We start from the raw sequence: 20329 nt of genomic DNA, 5'->3' as shown, positions 1-20329 counted from the left end.
GTAACATACCAACAAGCGAAGGGAGAAGCGCTAAATGACCATGCTGAAAACAAAAATCAAACGTGTTTAAATTTCTTAACTGTAAAGATAGTGCTAACCTTCAGCATTTTATAAAGCCATTTTCAAAACAGGAAAAAAAGGCCCACTTACCTTGATACATTTTCTGGAATGTACTCTAGGACCGGATATCCATCACTTCTAGATGACAGGTCACCGTGTGATTTCCACGACTCCACTAAAGTATTGATGGGAGGAAAGGAGCTCAAGTGTTGGAAAGATTGGTCTCTAGCTGATCGTGATAAAGATATTGTACCTTGAGCACCAATCCTGTAGTGAAAGGACTGTCCACCTGAATTCACACCAACAATGGCAGATGAAGGGATGCTGGCCTCCGGGTAATAGCTCCCATCATCCGGTTCTTGTTTTATCCCCATTGGGAAGCCACTGCCTTCACAGTTACCATCGAAGCCGGGCACAGGTGGTCCTAAAATTCCTGATAGAGAATAATAGTCTTTATCATCCATAAAGGAAAAATATGAGCCATCCATGAATGGAAAGGGGTTGACGGCTGGATTCCCTTTAAAAGAGGTGCCCGAACATGAATGCTTGGTTGATTCTTGTTTTATTGGTACTGAGAATGGGGAATCAGAATTTATTTTGCTATTTCCTCCTAGACACGAGCTGCTAAAAGCTCCATCTGGCTCCGGCTTTATGTACTGGATGATGTTAAGCTGGCCAGTCACACCATTGGAGACTGCACTCTCTGCCTCCTCAGTCTTAGGAAAGGGAAGCTCACGAGCACCTTTCTCGTGTGTGTCTGGACTAGGAACCGCATCCCGGGCTGCACTGGATCCAGCCGGGGTGCCCGAAGCAGTGTAGCTGAAGGCGTTGCCTCCCGGGCTACAGATAGATCCCACGGTACTAGCAGTTGGGCTGGACAGTGTGGATCTGTTATTTGTGTTGGAAGGGCTGGAAACAGAGCACCTCGAGTTGTTGATATTTGCCGGGCTGGATACACAGGATCGCAGAAGGACGTTATTAGGACTGGAGACTGGAGATTTTACACTGCAGTGACTCGGGGGGCTGGAAATGGGGGATTTCATGCTACTCAACGGACTGGAGAGAGGAGAGCCCACGTTGCTGGCGTGGGCTGGGCTGTGTGACCTGGAACCCCGATTCTCCACATTAGGGGAGCACGGCAGAGGAGTGCCCTGGGCGATGGGGCTGTGCACTGTGAAACTGCCAAAGCTAGCCGAGGTGGAGGACACACAGCTGATGCCAGCAGGGCTGCAACCCGAAGATGACATATTCAGAGGGCTGCAAACAGAGGGGCTCTTCTCGTGACACAGGATGGGGCTCTTCACCATGGTGCGCATGACCCCGCCATTCTCGGAGCTCCCCGAGTCAGTCATGAAGGACCTCAAGGGCCTGCTCACATTCCCCAGAGTGGAGGGACGGTGGCCATTTTCTTTATAAAATTTCACCATCTGTTCGACGTGTGGATAGATCTTTGCTGGACTCGCGCTTCCTTGCGGGTTCTGCTGATCATAAGCATAGTCGGCCTCTCTTACGGAATCCATGTATAAGCCCATGGACTCAGCCACGGTTGCCGAAAGTTCCTTAGATTCCAGCTCGGTTTTAATATCAGATGGTAAAATCCCAGACCGATTATTGTCTTGCTGAAGGCAAGGGAGTAGTTCCTGTTTTTCTTTGCTGCTTCCTTGAGTACTGTTGTTTGGAATAGCACCGGAAACACAGCTTATGTTGACGACCTCCATGTAGTTATTCTCATCGGTCCGCTCTGTAGGTCCCGAGGAAGAACGCTCCGTAGCCTGAGAAGCTTGACCCCACCGTCTTTCCATATCTAGACCTTCAGGGAGACTGTGGTAGCCTTTGGTTTCCATAGCTAACAAATAAATTTATATTAAAAAACTGAATTAGAGTTCTTGATAGCAAGATTACTCTAAAAGACATTCTGAAATTGCATGGAATGATCTCTAAATACATATTCTACTTATTATAAGCAATACTTCTAGTTATATTAAAATTATTACCTTCTTAGGTGCTGATACAACAGTCTTGACTATAATTTGGAAGTCAGAATATAAGAAGCAATAAAACTATTTTACATGTAAATAAAAGTAACGTCTTTGCTATAATACAGCCTTTAGAGGTTGCAAAGAATCTTTACCAATAAATCATCTTTGCTATAATACAGCCTTTAGAGTTTGCAAAGAGTATTTACAAATGTTAACTTATTTAATATGCAAAGTAATCCTGGGGACTCATGAGGCAGGCAAGGAGAAAACTGAGGGCTTAGTGAAGAGGGCAACTCGCCCAAGGTCAAAGGCATAATAAGTGACAAAGTCAGGTTTAAAACTAAATCTTCTAACTCCAAAGCCTTTGGAGTCTTTCCAGCATATGGAAGCTGCTTTCCATATCTAATACGTGGCTTTATTAAAAACAACGAGGAAATGCAATTAATGTTACCATTTCCCAATATAAAGTCATCAAGTGAATGATCACAGGCAAAATAACTTAATAATTACTTTTAAAACAATAAGATTTTCTAAAAATGGATTAGTGATGAAGATAATTTAAAATCAACTCTATTACGTGAAGAGTCACATATCCTGATTAATTAAGCTGGTCGATAACAGAGAGGCTGTAGGACAACTTAAGAATATCAGGACTCTAGTCTGTATTTCAATCCTGGCAAGGACTCTGACATGCAGTCTGACCTAGCAGTACTTCTGCTAAAGCGACTCCCAACAGACAGCCAGTTTCAGTCTCAACAGTTAATGGAGGAAGTTTGAGATGGGCCCTGACAATTTATGTGTTCATTCATTCAACAAATATTTACCCAGTATGTGCTACATCCTGGGCCTAGAAGTAGTCACTGAATCTACAGTGATAAACAAAACAGGCCCAGTCCCCCTCCTCAGGGAGCCCACAGGATTGTTTTACATATACCATCTTACTCACTGGCTCTCTCTATAAATTTATTTCATAGGTAGAATAATGATAATAGGCTATATTTATATAATTCTTATGCATTATATCATTCAATGCCATATTACAAGCCTTTCACATATATTAACTTATTTACCCTTATAAACAACCCTACAAGACTGGCAAAAGTATTATTCCAAATGATACAACTGGGGAAACTGAGGCAGGGGCCACACAGCAGAGCTGGAATTTGATCCCAGGTGTCTACACCAAGCTATCTCAACCTTGGCCCTATTTGGGACCTGATAATTCTTTGTTGAGATCTGTCTTACACATCATAAGATGTCCAGCAGTCTCCCTGACCCCTACCCACTAGATGCCAGTAGCATTCCTCCTCCCCTGTTGTGACAGCCCAGACTGCCTCCAGACCTTGACAAATGTCTCTGGGGCTGGTGGGTGCAAAACCACCCCTCGTTTGAGAACCACCACTCTAAAGAAACATATCTCAAAGAAAATTAACTCACTCTCAATAAAACTTCATTTATGCATTTTCATGCATAAAACAATTAAAATCTTTAAGTATGCATTTTTAAAATCCTTTCAGCTGTGTAAACATTCTCTGACCCAAATAAAGGTCCTGATCTACAAGATGCAGTTTCTGCAGTTCTGAATACAAATATTACTTTAGGCCTCTCAGTCCTCTCCCCACCAACTTTTGCCACTCACAATCTCCATCTGCCCTATGTTCCCCTCATTAAAAAGAGACTAGGATGCTTTTTTGCTCCAGAAATTATATTAATTATCATAGAAAAATAATATAATGACTCTACTAAATAAACTGGCATGAGATATTGCAGGGCTCACTGACAAAATTCAATGCCCAAATTGTCCAAGTATCATAATTACCTCTTACTTTTCTGTACTCTACACTAGACTTTAAGTTCCCAGAAGGCAGAAACTTTATCAATTCTACCACTGCATCCCAAGACGACAGCATAATGCAAATTTAAGAAAGTTAAACTATTATAACATAATCAATACTCAGTAACTTGTGGACATTAAAATCTCCCAATTATGCAGTGTGCTTTTACTTAAAGAACATTTTTCTATAAATTCCTAATCACAAATCAAATCACAAAACAGTGGAAAATAAGTCAAATTACGAAGCTTGAGGAGGTAATCTGGTAATTCCAGCTGAAAAACTTAATGTGGATGAAAGCTAAGTGAAAGTGGAAAAAAGAAAAAAAAGAAAAAAAATATATATATAGTGAAATGGGACCAAAACAGCTAATACTGGCCTTTTCTACCTTACTGAAAAACCATTTAATAGTAGCCATGGGTTGAAAATACCAGTAAATATTATGTCCTGCTTCTACTTCTACCTGAGAATATTCTGTCTTCCCCACAGCAAACTTGAACAGATGTATATCTAACGTATAGATGTTTCAGGTCCAAGTTCATTAAACACCACAAGAAACATGTCTACTCCTGTTCAAAACTGAACACCTTCTGTGTATCATTCCCCCACCCCCAACCCTGTCCCTAAACCCACATTCTCTGTCTTGGTGAACTGCACCACCCTCTACCCACATGCCCAGAAGTCACCCTTGCCTTGGCACCCTTACCAAAGGTCTCCACAGGCTCACCCCTCCTCACTCCCACACCTACAGTATCGCTCCTTGCCCCCCAGGCAAGAGAACCATCTGCCCTGGGTCTGAAGGGCCATCCTCATCCAGACCCCTCTCCAAAAATTCATCCTCCAAATTGTCTTTTGGAAAGCATGATCACTCACTGCCTTTTCTGAAGTTTCACAGTGGAAATTTGCATGCTAAAACTCCAGGGAAGTTCCACGGTACAGAAATCTGTTTCCTTTTTAATCCAGAGTCCTCTAAATAATTTGGTTACTGCACCTTTTTTTCACAGAACACCTACTAGCAGGCTGAGGGACACTTTTCACCACTCTGCCTCAAAGCAGGAGCCACGGATATGTAAGGCTATGTGAAGATTTGAAGAGAATCTCTACAGGACCTGACGGGCAAGAACCATCTTAAAGCAATCTACAAGGAAGCACCTTGTCAGCTAACATCATGCAGGTGATCATAACTTTCCAAGTCCAGTCTGGCTAGCCTTGAACTCTCTTGACAATAACATAAACCAGCCTGCATTTCACCACATTATTGACAGGGCTATCATTAGAGAATTTGCAAAAGGTTTTGCTGAAATCTATTACATTAGCTTTGTTTAAGGTATTCTCATCTACCAACCTAATGCACCTCTCAACAAAGAAAACAGAGTAAAGGCTGGCAACAAACACAAAAGAATGGAGGACATCAGCATGTTTCCACTGCAAATATTTTTAAAGACTGCGTCTTTAAAAGAATATGATTATTGAAGTATTTTATGCTGAATTCTCCCGATTATCTTAATTGGTCTTCTCTGTAAAACAAATGGATCAGTTTAGGTAATTATTTCCTACAGTGTCCAGGAAATCCAAGCTGTCTTTTTAAAACCGGCATAAGGACCATGGCTTGAGCAGAATTTCCTGAACTTACTAGTGAATACTCAAAATATTAGTTGATGAATATGATCCTCATAGAACTTAATATCCAGATGGTAAAGGGAAAGTTTTGTTACTAAAGTATAAGACGAAACAGATACCAGTATACAAATCTAGCTTATATAAAATCAGGTTTGTCTCCCTTACAAATGGAAACTGTTAACAGAGGCTCCCTTGAGACGAAGACAAAAACAATGAGGACCCCTTAATTTTCATGCAAACGGCCTCCCCCCACCCAAAAAAAATAAAGGAACTTTCACATAAGGAAAGTAAGGAAAAGCACTGATAGTTCTACCTTAAGTCATATATATGCTCTTAAACACTATTTTGCAAAGGAAAAACCTGACTTTAAAATTTTATATTTTACAGACTGTGTTAAATTGCTGTTTTCTACAAGGAAGTAGTTTTTTTCCAGGAATATTAACAAGGAATCTTGCGAATTTATATTTTATCTGAAAACACTTTCACTTTTACTACCCCTCAAACATAGTTCCCTTCAAATGCATCATTTTCTATAGTTATATGACTATAATGACATCTTAAAGACAGAACCTTAAGAATTTCATAATTTGCACCAGTTGCATAGTTGTAAAAGTTCACTGTAACTATTTTGCTGTCTTCCCCCCTGCATAACTATTACTATGTTCCTCTTTTTTACAGATGAGGTAAATGATAGAAATCAGCCTAAGGTCACCTAAGGGAGCCGGAGAACCAGTTAGAACTGAACACATCTGATTTCTATTCACTCACCTAATTCACTGAGCCACCTGATCTTTCTAAAAGCCCCGAACTAAACTATTTCTCCCTTAAAGGAAAAAACTCCCCTTCAGATTATTTTTAAAAACTTCTCTCCTCAAGCATTTCCATGATAGCGTGCTATGAAGTCAGATATAAAATTAATACTTCCCAGAACTTCACAGACGGAGAACGCTGTTATCATTACTATGTAAATATGATCAATAACAGCACTTAGAGAAATGGCAATTCAAATGTTAAAGAGCAATTACTGCATTTGAAATTAAGTGGTTTCAAAAACTTGTCTGCTATCAAGTTTTCCTACTTGAAAACTTGTTATAATAAATAGTTAAAACTGTTGGTGCCATAAACCATTAAGATTTAAACCCGGCCTTTTAAAATTCATTAGGAAAAGCTGTGCACCTAAATTCAGTAGCAGGGTACTGATGCCACCAAAAGAAGCCTCATCCCTTCTTGGATGCCTTTAGAATTCCAACCGATGCCACAGAAAGCATAATCTCTTTCAGGAGTTTCGCGAATACTAAGGAACGGGAAATGCACGAATTTCCAGAGCCCCTTTCATACAGGATCTATCAGGATCTGTTATCTCCTTCAACTGCCCTTTTACCGCTACACCTCCGGCTGAGATTTGGGTGCTTCCGCAATTGATAGAGGAAAGAAATATTATTCAAACGTCCTTTAAAAACTGTACAAGGAAAACGATCCGAAATTCATCTTTGGGTAAAGGGAAGGGCGGTAGACCTCCCACTGCCAAAGCCGGTTGAAAGCTGCTCGTTAGAGGGCATTTATCCAAAGTGGCCAAACTTTCCCAAAATAGTCCTCTGGCGGTCAAAGGGGAGAAAAAGTGGAAAACCAAAACAAAACAACAAGCACACAGCACCCTACTGACTGCCTCCGGATTACGCAGCCACTTCTCCCTGCAAAGTGCACGCTCCCGCGCCGCGGCCGCACGCCGACCCGGGCAAGCGGCGCCCAGCCGCGCACCCGTACACACCTGCCTCGGCCAGGGTCCGTCTCACGGCGTCTACCTGTTGCAGCGCTTGCCAACGCCACGACACTCCTGCTACGGAGCCCCCCTAAATCCAACAACATCCAGGCCAGCGAGTGCCGCTCTCCCTGCAGCGGGAGAGTCCGAGGCAGCAACGCTCTTGCACCCAGGTGACTGCACGCGTTTCCTCCGAGCGGCCTGAAGTTGGCTTACGTCTTCCCAGTCCAATGACACCCCGGGCGCGGAGGGGCGGAGAGGAGGGGCACGGGTAGGGCCAGGACGGGCGAAGTAGGGAGGGAGAGAGCTCGAGAGGGCGGGCGAAAGCCCGGAGGGGGAGTGGGCCAGCTCCAGGGCCGGCCCTTTTAAAAGCCGGTCACATGTCCAGATAAAAAGTTCAGGTTGCTATCCCGCCTCCCTGGGCCCTTCCCATTGGCCCGGAGGGAAGCGAGTCTCCACGCTGCACGGGTCAGGCTGGCTTCTCATTGGACAATTCCGGCTGTCAGTCACCAGGAGGGCGACATGACTGATACAAAGTTGCTGCGACACAGCCTGGACTCGGCAGCTCCCTTAAAGCCGCAGAAGCGGTGGCCGCTTGGGGTGCGGGGCAGCGGCTACGCCACTAGGTACCCTCCACCCGCAGCCCCCCGCCCCCATCGCTTGACTGCCCCAAAGTTGCTCACGCCCACCTGGCTCTCCTCCTGGCTAAACCCGGGATGTCTGGAAAGACGTGAAAAGTCTGGTGACGCGGAAGAAGTCGGTTTTTCCGAATGCCAGTTAAGGTGCCGTCCCCTGTCGCTCTCCACCTGCAGCTCCAGGTGAGCGGCAGCCTTGACCCAGGCGCCACCCACCGCGTCCGCGCTCAGGGCAGGACTCTCAGTGGGCTTCTTCAGACCCCCGAGGTTCCGCTGCCCGCCCCTCCCGTCTGTCTGTCGAGTTACCTCTCAGCCGAGAAGCCGCAGCGTCCGCAGCCAGCGAGCAAGAGGATCACGTTCCCACTCGATTTGAATTTCCTTGTTTTAACCGTGCCGGAAAAGCGAGTGATTTCACTGCAGCCAAAACCCTTTAAACACAGCTTCTCTTCCACCTCCCCCACCCCCGAAAAAGTGCCAGGGTCAAGAGCTGCTGCACTCCTCCCTTATAATTTTGTTGCTGTATTTATTACTTTCGTATTGGATTTTTCCACTAGTTCCGTTTGAAAGAAAGCTTACCATCGAGGAGAGTCACTTCTTTATAATGGGGGGGGGGGGCATGCACATAATTGGGAGAAACAAACGGGAGTGGGGAAGGAAACAAACTGTTTTCTAAGGATCAAGTGTCTGCAAGAAGAAATTTCGGTTTCCCTCCAATCGCCTCCACCTCGATTCTCCTCCCGCCCACCCAAACGCTGAAGCTACTAAGCGAAAGGATGGGCTTCTTAACTTTGATTTCTAAGGACTTTGAGGCTCCGCGTATGAGGCTCCGTTTTAGATTCCCGGCTGGCCCAGAGTCAGCACCAGTGACGTACACACCTAAATCTGGTCCCCCGGCCCTTGGCGACCCGCAGCCCGGCGGCGGCAGCTGTGCAGCCTCCCACCTCACCCTTGCCCCGCACCAGCCAAACTCGGAAGGGGGGAGGGAGTTAGCCCTGTGCTCAAAGGCCCCTCCTCTCCTTACAGTTAATTAAGCTTCAGGATTCAGACCCAGAACCCAGGAAACCTCGAACTCTCCGCCGCTCCAGGTACAAAACTCCCTGGCTGCGGGAGAGACGGCGGCGGCGCAAGAGAGCTGGTCCCAACCCCCGACTCTGGTGCTCAACAGTCCCCCGCGCTGAGCGGCCCCCTGCGCACCAGCAGCCGGGAGTCCCCGCAAGTGTCCCAACTTTCCCGCGGGGCTCGAGGTCATGCGCGCTCTCCTGGCCAAACGAGCAGCTGGGCATCGATCGCACCCGGGGCCGAGCGCGGGCGGCCGGCAGGAGCGAAGGGAGTCCCGGACCTAGCGCCCGCGCACGAGAGGAGACAGCGGCTCTGCCTGCGCCGCCGAATTATTCATTATTAAAGGAATGGACGTGTCTCTTTTACTAAGTTTTTACCTCCTTTACGGAGGGCCGGTCTTGCCCTGGATCTCAGCTTCTTGCAGAATCTAGGTTAGAATCTTGCAGGGAGAGCCGCCGCGATTGCTCGCCCGCCGCCCAGCACCCGCGCCCGGAGGCGGCCCGGCGGGCACCTCATCTCCTGACCGCAGCCCACCTCGGTTCGCCAACCCGCGCCCTCTGCGCGGACCATGCCTTCCCTGGGGCAGCCCTGTGCTCCCCGGGCCCCCTCCCGCCGCTGTCAGCGCAAAGTGACTGTCGCCGCACTCACCTTTTCTAGGACATGGTGGGGAAGCTGGGGCGCGGGGGGTGGGTGGGGGCAACCAACTCCCGCCGCCGCCGCTATTGCCGCCACCAGCAAGTCCAATATTAGCAGATCGGCGGTAAGGATGGAGAGGAAGAGAATCCCGGCAGTCGCCCTACTGACGGTGGGTAGAGCAATAGAGCAGTAGTGTCGTTACCCGGCAGGAGGAGGCGAGGCGGCGGCGCCAAATCGCGCAGAGCGGGACGCGGGCGCCCGCCCGCCCCCAGCAGCTGGCGGCCGGGCCTCAGGCGGGCCCCTCTCCCGGGGCTGCTGGGTCTCCTGGGCGGTGACGGCGGCGGCCCTGAGAGCCGGGAAGTCCGGCGGGATGACCCCAAGCCGGCCGCCCCGCAACGGGCTCTCCGCGCCCCCTCCCCAGGCCTGGGGTGGCCGGTGACAGCTCGGGCGGCTGAGCGTGTGTGTGTGTGCGTGTGTGTGTGTGTGTGTGTGTGTGTGTTAAGGGGGCGGCCGCAGGGGGAGCCCGTGGCGCCGCGGCCCCCTCGCCGGGTCACACCCTCACTAGCGGGAGGAGGCAGCAAAGCATCCAGCCACCAGCTGGTGGGAAAGGGGGCCGGGGGCTCCCGTGGCCGCCCTCCCACCCTGGCCACTGGCTACGAGGAGGCCCAGAGCAAACGGAACCCCGATGCACGTCACCCCACACCCCTCCCCACGGCTCCCCAAAGTCCAGCCCTGACCTCGCGCCCCGGCCTCAGGTGCAGTTCCCAGCCGCGGGGAGAGACGCGGGCTAGGGACCACGCGCGGGGGGCAGCAGGGAAAAGTTTCTGTTCCTGCTCCCCAGCTGCCCACCGGGCGAGGCTGCTCCTCTCCCCCCTCTCTCGCGGGCTCGCAGCGCCTGTGCCCCACCCCCACCGTGGGGGGGCGGCGAGGAAGGACAGGGTGTCTGCGTGCGGGGGAGAATGGCGAGGAGAGGCGGGCGCCACCGGTCCCCTCGCTCTGACAGCGACTCGGACGCCGCCGCCGCCCTCTCGGCCGAGCAAGCGGAGGAAGGGGCCGAGCGCCAGGACCCCTCCACTCTCTGCTCGCCGAGCGCCGCGCGCGCCCCCGCGCCGCCCCGCGCGCCCCCGAGCCCTCCCGCCGCCCGGGCAGACACCTACGCAAACGCGAAAGTGAAAGGGGGGCGACCGAGCCGAGAGGGCGGCGGGCGGCTCAAGGGAGCGCGGCGGGGGGCGGAGGATGGAGCTGTGACCCGCAGTCCCGGGATTCTCCAGCTCCGGCTGCCCTGAGGAGCCGCCTGTGCCTCCTGGCTCCGGAGTCTCCAGAAGTCCCACGTCCTCCACCCCCCACCCCGCCCCCCCGCGCCACACAGATCACCCTCATGAGAGCAAATGTGTGTGTGTGTGTTCGTGTTCACGAGCACTCACGTGTGGGAGAAATACGCTTCCGCCCCAGACTCTTTTACCGCACCGTTACACTTACCCTTAGCAGAAGATTTGGGGTGGGCGGGGGCATGCATTGTGAATATCACTACCACTTCCAGGCTCCCCTGCTTCTGGTCCTTTAGGACTCAATTAAACCCCGGGAACTGACAACATACGCCCCTTTCCCGGCTACACACTCCTTTTCCTACAGGCTTTATTGACCCCTTCCCCCTGCCCTTTGCTGGGTTCTTTCCCGTTTTCTTCCTAAATAGCTGTGAAAGTTGTTAATCCCTTCCCACTGTGTTAAACACGGAGCTGCACTGCTAACACAATCACTACGTCTCTTCAACCACAATCCCACTGTCCGAGTCCCGAGCTGTCCATTGCGTCGTCACCCACACAGTGCTGGCACTACCCTGTTCTTGCATGGCTCAAGGTGGCATCTGGCCTGTAGCAAAAGAACATTTTGCCTGTTTCCTTATGGGTAGGGAAGGTGAAGTTCTTAAGGTATTATGTTTTAGGTGAAATCAAGAAAACAATAATTAAATGATACATTTAAAAAATTAACAATAAATATTCAATGAACTTTAAAAAGCACCACCATGTAGAAGTGTATTGACTGCAAAAACTGAATTTTGAACTGCATCAAAAATAGGATGGATTGACACTGATGGATTGATATAATGGACAGAAGGATGAACAGTTATGTGATTAAAGCATGTATATGGTACAATACTAGTAGTAGAATCTAGGTGGTGGTTTTTTGTATGTTTGAAATTTTTCATAATGAAATGTTAGGGGAAAAGAACCCTCCTTTAAGGTAACTTTTGTAATGTAAATTCAGTTTACAAAATCGATAAATTAGGCATTTGATTATTCTTTTCCCCTTTACAAAACGATTGTCCTTAAACTTTTTTTACCTAGGTACTCCATCACTATTTTAATCAGTAATTTCTATTACAAACATCTTGTCAGGGATCAGACTCTGTTGTAAAGCGGGGTTATAACTGCAATATTTTAGAAATCTAGAAGTTTTCTTCCTGCGTTTTTCTCTTGTCCAATTTCAAATTTTAATCTTCCATGCTTTAAAACAGTTTCATATTATAAAACTAAGATTGAGTTTTTAAGCATTTATATATATTCTTTTGAAACTTTTTCACACCAAAATATCTCGTGGGGAGGTCCATATGCCCATGTATATCAGTTTCTTTTATCCTTCGACAGAGATGTTAGGGGATCTTGCCATTACTAACAGGCAAAATTTTATTTTTGGAAATCTGAGTATTTGGGTATTTGCCCAAACTTTTGAACGATAAAGTTTCCGTCTTCTCTTCATTTACTTTTGCTGGCTGCAAGAGGTGGTCTTGTGCCACCCTAAAAGGAAAACAGCTCCAAGATAAGATCTGTGGCTCCCTCATCTGAAGAAAAGGTGGCACTGGTTTTGCTGGGAATCACCCCACAAGTAGTGTCTCTGAGAGACTCCATCAAAGATGGAGATGCAGGTTTTTCTGGTTGTTTAGAATATTCTTCTTTCCAATGCTCATTAATAAAGAGCCCTATCAACTTTAAAAATGTATGCCTAGAAATGTCATTATTTGCTGTTTTTTAAGCTCTTAACAAACTTTGTTCTTTTCATCCTTTTAGATGTATTTTTTCTTTGCAAAAGGTAGAAATGTGTTTTTAAGAAAAATAAAAATTAAGAAAGGAAAAGCACAGAAATGGACCTTAATTTCATCTCCAAATCGTTGGAGACTATTTACATCTGCCAAATAGTCTCAAAGCTTGAAGCAGCATAAGATCCGTCCCTTTTGACAATTGTTCACCCTCCTTGCACAGTCGCTGTACCTCAGGACACCTCCCTCCCTCATCCCATTAGTGTCAAACTCCCTGAGGTTTGCTACCATAAAGTGCACGACTCTGCGTTTGCAATTTACATGTGTGACGTCACATCCTCTATTATATAACTTCAGATACAAAGCTTAATATCATCTAAGTTTGTGTTGGAAAAAATCCTCCCTTGCTCTTTATTTCAGCTTTAGCAGAACCACCCCTTAGTTCTCTGATCCAAATCCCACTTCTTCAAACAGCTGACACTGGGGGGAGAAAAAAAAGGCATGGAGTTGTTTAAGCCGAGAAATTTTAAGCAACCCCCCCAAATTGAATATATTTTGAAATGTATTAAATACCACTCCTTTATACCTTTATTTACTGATAGGAAAGTAAAGCCCATTAAGTATCATATAATTTAATTGTATTCAATAATTTTAAGAAGTTAAAGACTAAGCATTTGGTCGTAGTTAACTTCATTAATAAGCCTAGTCATGCTGGCACTTTTTTTTTCTTTCTAAAAAGCTAAGCTTTTTTTTTTTTTTTTTTTCTCTGTCTGTTACCAGCTGTTAGAAAGAGTTGAGAAAGACAGAGAGAGAAAGGAGCGGGGTGTTGGAGAGAAAAGATGAATAGGAGAATAATATAAGATAGAACTTCTTTGTTTATTGCAAAACACACATGTTACAGTTTATAAACATTGCAAGAAAATAAGAAATTGTGGACCAGAAGAGAAATACAAAACATATCAGAGTTTTAGTTAATATCCAAAATAGACCAAATTCAATTTTCTGGACTACTTGGAATATTTTATTAGCTTTGCTTACTCATTAATTTCCATATTTGTTTACCAAACTATTTATTCATCTGTCTACCTTAATTTCATTGGTAGTCATTTTAAACAGAAAACACACAAACCTCATACATTCCTATGACCAGATTTTGAGATGACAGAGCACCAAACAGCACATGCATCACAATTAGTATGCCATATTATTAGAAGCAAATCAGATTTCACTGTGCCTACACTGATGTTCTAAATTTAGAAATAATGTACAGTAGTTGAAAAGGGGGGAGGGGTAGGAACTCAGAGCCGTGTATTTTAATAAAAATAAAGATATTTGCAATTATTCTTTCCTTCTGTTTTTCTTGGTTTGGTGCAGGAAATTCATCACCTTTAAATAACTGTGCTAATCTTACATAAATAACTGCATGGTTTGTGAGCTCATTAGAATTATGCATCAAGGCTGTTTCTCTGATATTATGTGCAATAACAACCACAGAAAAGTGAAACAATCCAGTGGGTCAGGTGTGGGAAATAAGAGTCTTTGTCGAACTTGATGAAAAACTCAATTAGAATTTCTCATTAGGACTTCACAGGAGCAGTTATCTTTTCAGTAGTTGGCACTATATTTTTAGCAGCATTTTAACAGCTGTCAGTAACAACTAAGACAACATTCTGATCAACACTTTTTAAAAAAATTCTAACAAAGATGATTGCAAAGAAACAAAATGCTTCAGGATTTAAATGTTTAGCTCTGAAAGCAAAAACAAAAAAGATATTTTCTTGTGACGTAAAATGTTAACAATGCATCAAAGGCAGGCAAAAAGGTATCCACATAAAATGAGGGCAAGTGAATTCTTAAGTTTTCATTTACTGATGCCTAGGCACACATAATAAAGGTTAATTTATTCTTGAAAGGTGTGTTCAATGTCAGAAACAGAAACCTCAGAATAAGATAATGTGCACTGGATCTTGTCATGTATTTGCAAGTAGGTCAGGAATAGCCATGTGGGCACCCAAAAGGAATAAAATCTTCTCCCTAACATTAGAGTTTATAAAGGGGGTTATCACATGTCAGATATATGACACTGGAAATAGCAGACAGAAAAAATGTAAGAGGCTTCATGACAGATGTCATCCTTATTCCTAAAGATAGAGGTAAATTTGCTGTGGGTAATGCATTACAAAGCAAACTAAAACTAATCTCTGCAAGTGTCAAATTTCCTTTTCATCTGCAGTCTCCCCAAACTGAGTGATTTTTGTTCTGAGAGAAGTAATGGTATATTATTAAAGCAGCCTACTGAATCATCCTATCCAGAGGTCATCTGCTCATTTTGAGGACCTAATCCAAATTTTGAGTTTGTCCCAACTAAGGCAACTGAGTATTTCCCACTTCATCTAGCTGGCGTGGTGGGGAATGAATGCATTCTTAGATCAAATGATATTTTTATTATATTGCATTTGTTTTATTTTCCTAATCCTTGGGGGGGCACCGATCTACTAGCTCTTTCAATATGAAGCCTTTTTAACTGCTTGGTAGGACTTTTTTCAACAGACATGTGAAATTTTCATAAAAATTGAGGTAGATATCCTTTCTTCTTTCCCAGCACAAACCCCTGTCAGATGCAAATCTTTTGGGGTTGATATTTTTTCACAGAGCATTATATGGTTTTCTTAGTGCATACATTTTTGACATTAAATATCCATATGTAAAAATGAAACATGTATCAACACCTTCTATATGGAAGGTATAGGCCACATCAATTATTAATATTTAAACCACAATCTATTTGGAAGTGCTTAGTGCAAATTATAGCTAGACTTTAATATTTTATCAAAACAAGTAGAAATTTAAACTAGTTCATTACTTTAAAAAAAAAAAAAGCTTTTTAATGACCTTCACTATGAATGTCCTTTAAGTAGAAGCTAAGTAGACTTACAATGCCAATATATGACAGTACGGATTGCTTGCTTGTATAAAGAACCAAGTAAGCACCTAAGTAAAGTCTTGGGATTCTTCTAATACACTTATACATGTAACTTTTATGTTGTTGTTTTGATTTAACACAAAAGCACGTATTTTCACAATAATTATATATCTCAAAAGAAAAAATTCCAGGAAAATTATTTTTATAACTACATCAATTCAATATATACTATTACCCTATTCATTTATAAATTACATTGCTTTTATTTCCAATTTGAATATGACATGAACTGAAGCTTTGTTTGAAAATATATATTTTTAAATTACCTTTATTTGTAAAAAAAATATTATTATTGTAATCCAATAAAAATTGCCAAGGAACAAAATGCAATATCATATACACATATTTTTTACCCATTCTATGTTATTTCCATTGCACTATATGATTAAAATACTAGAATACAATTACTAATACTTTAACAAACTATGGATCCAATAGCTAAATCAAGATTATTAATCATAGCAAGTATACTCACTGAGAAATTCAAGCAAACACTAGCTTCTACAGATAATTCAAAAAGCCCAAGGTAAAGAAGAAGCCCCAAGGCTCAATCTCCTTGAATGAGTCTAATCAGTAACTTTCAGCCTAGAGCTGTATTTCACTACCCCTTTTCACAGAACCAGGAAATCAAACAGTACAGTAAAATCAGCTTGCATGGCTTTGAATCCTCGCTCCATCACCTACTAACCATATGACCCAGGGCAAATTACTTAATCTTTCTAAATTTAGGTTTCCTCACTTGTAACATGAGACAGTTGACACCACAACAGGATATGTACTTAACACAGTACCTGGACCTGGTAAGTGCTCTCCAAAAGTGTTAGATATCTACCTCCAGAGATGTGTTATAGAAAATCGAGACTGATTCATTTGAGGATTCAAGATCTTGCCTCCAATTCAGAGGGGTTTTGAGATCCCGTAAGAATCAGAGCTTTGCCTGAGGTCTTCAAGCACTTCAGACTTCTAAGAATCCTCTTCCCCGGAGCAGTGATTCTCAAATTTTATTGTGCGTCTGAATCACTTGGAGAGCCTTTTCAAAGCTCACTTGGCTCCACTCTTAGAGTTTCCCATTCAGTAGGCATGGCGTGAGACCTAAGAATCTGTAATTCTAACAAATTCCCAGGTGGATGTTGATGCTGCTGCTCTAGGGACTACTCTGAGAACCACTGCCCTGGAGTATAGAACAAGAAGCAGTTGCCCCCAGGCTGCGCACTTTTCAAGGTTTAAGTTATTGCTGGCAGCTGCTGATTTGCGGTAGGTGAGAGGGAGGGATGAGAAGCACAAAGTAAGAGACTGAAGAAAGGAAGTGTCAGGTAGTGATAAAGCAGGGTGGGGCTTCACAATCACATAATCATTGGAACCATGGGGCTGGTAACTGCTGCTGAGTGAGGACTCTCTCTCCACAACCCTCAGACTATATGTTGATTTTTCATGACCTCTAGATTCTTCCCCTGAATCAGTATTCGGGAAGTACTTTACCACTTTCAGGCTCTAAAAGTATCTGTTGGTTTATTATTGTATTATCTTAAGGCACTAACTTTGGTTTATTTGGGGAGTGGGGGGTGGTGAGAACTGGTAAACCACATTCCTCAATTACCTTTGCACATAGTTCACCGTGGCCAAGTCCAGATCACTTTTCTCCCTGTATCCTGAGTGTGTCATGAAGATGAACCCATTATTCTTGAGTTAGATTTTAACTGATGTTTTTATTTTCAGGTTTCATTAAATCAGAAGGGAATGTTAGGTCAATTAGATGTGATAAGCTTTTGACAAAGCCATAGTGGTCATTCCTAGTTTTTAACCAACTATTATGTGAGATTTCCAATATTTTTCTCAGGAGTTCAGGCCTTCTGTTTACTTCTATAACAAGTTCATTGCTTTATTAAGAAATAATGTTGACATTGTAAGATTTAACTTCCTTAAGAAGTTGAAAAAATGCAATTCAATCAAGATAGATGAAACCCCCGTATTTAGACAGATGGACCCGAAGAATAATCAAGGAAAGCCAGCAGAAAGAAAATAACACTGTATTCCTAGTGTTACTTAAATCAAATGACCTGGCATGAGCGAGATTAGAAAGGGAAGAGTAGAATATGGTACTTGTGAGGAAACTTGGTGTTGTACTTCGCAGTAGACCCTTATTGGGGCATTATGTCATCCATAGGTTGATGGAAACTGTTCAGAAAGACAGACATCATTAACAGTTTTTGAAAGTAAGAAATATGTGAAAAAATTAAAGTAATTAGATTCCCTTAACCTTGTAAACAGTGACATCATACAAAACTAATCATAACAAGTCAGGTAGCCCATTGAGTTCATTTTATTTTTTGCTACTGTGAAAATCACTTAGAGTTTTTGACTGCACTTTAAAAAATATTGTTATATATTTAATTATAATATTATAAAGCATAACGTATTTCAAAGTTTATAAATGTTTCATAAAATATTTCAAGCACACCAAAAACTAATCAGGTTTTCACGTAGTCACCACCCTCATATTATGAGGTGGGAACGTTTTGTCATATTTGCTGCAGAAGTATAAAATCTTGCATGGGAGTGATACATTCCTATTTCTTGATAGGGGTTACTGCTGGAGAGGGAAGGAGACAAAAAGTATAGGGGGTAGTTTTTATCAGATGGGAATTTTGCTTCCATTGTTAAAAGCTCTGAGTATTGCATCCTCTGCCCCAGATCTTAAGAAGAGGGAATTAGTTCTTAATATATCCAAACAATACTCAAAGTTGGGCTGGTAGATAATCCCAGCTCATGGTTTCCATTGAGGGCAGGGATTTAAAAGTCAAACTATTCTCTCTGAGATCTTCAAGAATGAAGATGACTTCAGGGCATGAGAACTGCCCACCTAGGAAACTACACATCCTTGGAAAGGAGCAATTCAAGTTCAGTTCAGTTCAATAATATTGCTTTTTGTGTCACTTTCCAATCATCTTTCTTCCTAGCCCAATTAATTCTAATAGTCTTTTACCCAATGAAATTCAGGGCTGATATAAATCATTGCATGCTGATCTTAAATCATTACCAGAACTATTCTGACTTGTTGGCCCATGTTGTATGAATTGTCAAGTATTTTGACTCTAATCCTAGAGGAAAGTGTTCAGTCCAGTTCGGACAGGTGTCTTAGTCTGTTGGGGCTCCTATAACAAAATACCACAGACTGGGTAGTTTATAAACAGCAGAAATTTATATCTCACAATTCTGGAAGCTAGATGTTCAAGATCAGGTGCCAGTGTGGTTGAGTGAGGACTCTCTTCTGGAGAACAGACTTTTTTTTTTTATGTTGGAGCATAGTTGATTAACAATGTTGTGTTAGTTTCAGGTGTATAGCAAAGTGGTTAAGTTATACATATACATCAACAATGGTTTTACAGTGGTTACTCTCTCACTTAAGTGTCCTGATACAATTTGAGGGAGGGCGGGGTAGTAACAATTCACTTACGAAAACATGTTTTCAGGAAGGTCATTTCGTTTTTTTCTTTTTTATATTGGAGCACAGTTGATTAACAATGTTGTGTTAGTTTCAGGTACACAGTAAAGTGATTCAGTTATACATATACATATATCTATTCTTTTTCAAATTCTTTCCCCATTTAGGTTATTACAGAATATTTAGCAGAGTTCCCTATGCTATACAGTAGTTCCTTCTTGGTTATCTATTTTAAATATAGTAGTGTGTACATGTCAATCCCAAACTCCCAATCTCTCCAGCCCCCCTTCCCTTCCCCCTGGTAACCATAAGTTCATTCTCTAAGTCTGTGAGTCTGTTTCTGTTTTGTAAATAAGTTTGTTTGTATCATTTTTTTTAAGATTCTGCATATATAAATATATGATATTTGCCTTTCTCTGTCTGATTTACTTCACTTAGGATGATAATCTTCAAGTCCATCCACATCACTGCAAATGGCATTGTTTCATTCTTTTTAATGGCTGAGTAATACTCCATTGTATATATGTACCACATCTTCTTTATCCATTCATCTGTCGATGGACATTTAGGTTGCTTCCATGTCTTGGCTATTGTAAACAGCTCTGCAAGGAATATTGGGGTACATGTATCCTTTTGAACTATGTTTTTCTCCAGATACATGCCTAGGAGTGGGATTGCTGGATCATATAGTAGCTCTATTTTTAGTTTTTTAAGGAACCTCCATACTGTTCTCCACAGTAGCTGTACCAATTAGCATTCCCACCAACAGTGTAGTAGGGTTCCCTTTTCTCCACACCCTCTCCAACATTTATCGTCTGTAGATTTTTTGATCATGGCCATTCTGACTGGTGTGAGGTGATATCTCATTGTAGTTTTGATATGCATTTCTCTAATAATTAGCAATGCTGAGCATCTTTTCATGTGCCTCTTGGCCATTTGTGTGTCTTCTTTGGAGAAATGTCTATTTAGGTCTTCTGCCCATTTTTTTGATTGGGTTGGGTTTTTTTGATATTGAGCCGTATGAGCTGTTTGTAAACTTTGGAGATTAATCCCTTGTTGGTCACATCATTTGCAAATATTTTCTCCCTTTCTGTGGGTTGGCTTTTCATTTTGCTTATGGTTTTCTTTGCTGTTGGAGCACAGACTTCTCATTGTATCCTCACATGGTGGAAGGGACCAGGGAGCTCTGTGGAGACTTTTTTAAAAGGGCACTAGTCCATTCATGAGGGCTCTGCCCTCAAGGCCTAATCACCTCCGAAAGCCCCCCTCCTAATGCCATCACATTGGGGA

At 43.4% G+C, this 20329-nt stretch overlaps 1 protein-coding gene across 1 annotated transcript in view; it reads right to left on the bottom strand.

Annotated features, from left to right (window-relative positions):
- NR3C2 (nuclear receptor subfamily 3 group C member 2) overlaps positions 1-7529 on the bottom strand; it is a 377156-nt gene extending 369627 nt beyond the window's left edge. The window contains exons 1-2 of the mRNA XM_032633341.1: positions 7260-7529; positions 151-1906 (exon numbers count right to left, since the gene is read on the bottom strand). Of these exons, the coding sequence (XP_032489232.1) occupies positions 151-1904 (1754 nt within the window). The 5' untranslated portion in view covers positions 1905-1906; positions 7260-7529. The remainder of the gene's footprint in view (positions 1-150; positions 1907-7259) is intronic.
- Positions 7530-20329: the final 12800 nt, after the last annotated feature.

The sequence above is a fragment of the Phocoena sinus genome, chromosome 5 (assembly GCF_008692025.1).
Source record: "Phocoena sinus isolate mPhoSin1 chromosome 5, mPhoSin1.pri, whole genome shotgun sequence".
In the NCBI taxonomy this organism is placed as follows: Eukaryota; Metazoa; Chordata; class Mammalia; order Artiodactyla; family Phocoenidae; genus Phocoena; species Phocoena sinus.
The sequence above is the reverse complement of the archived record's forward strand: the minus strand, read 5'-3'. Positions and strand labels throughout refer to the sequence as shown.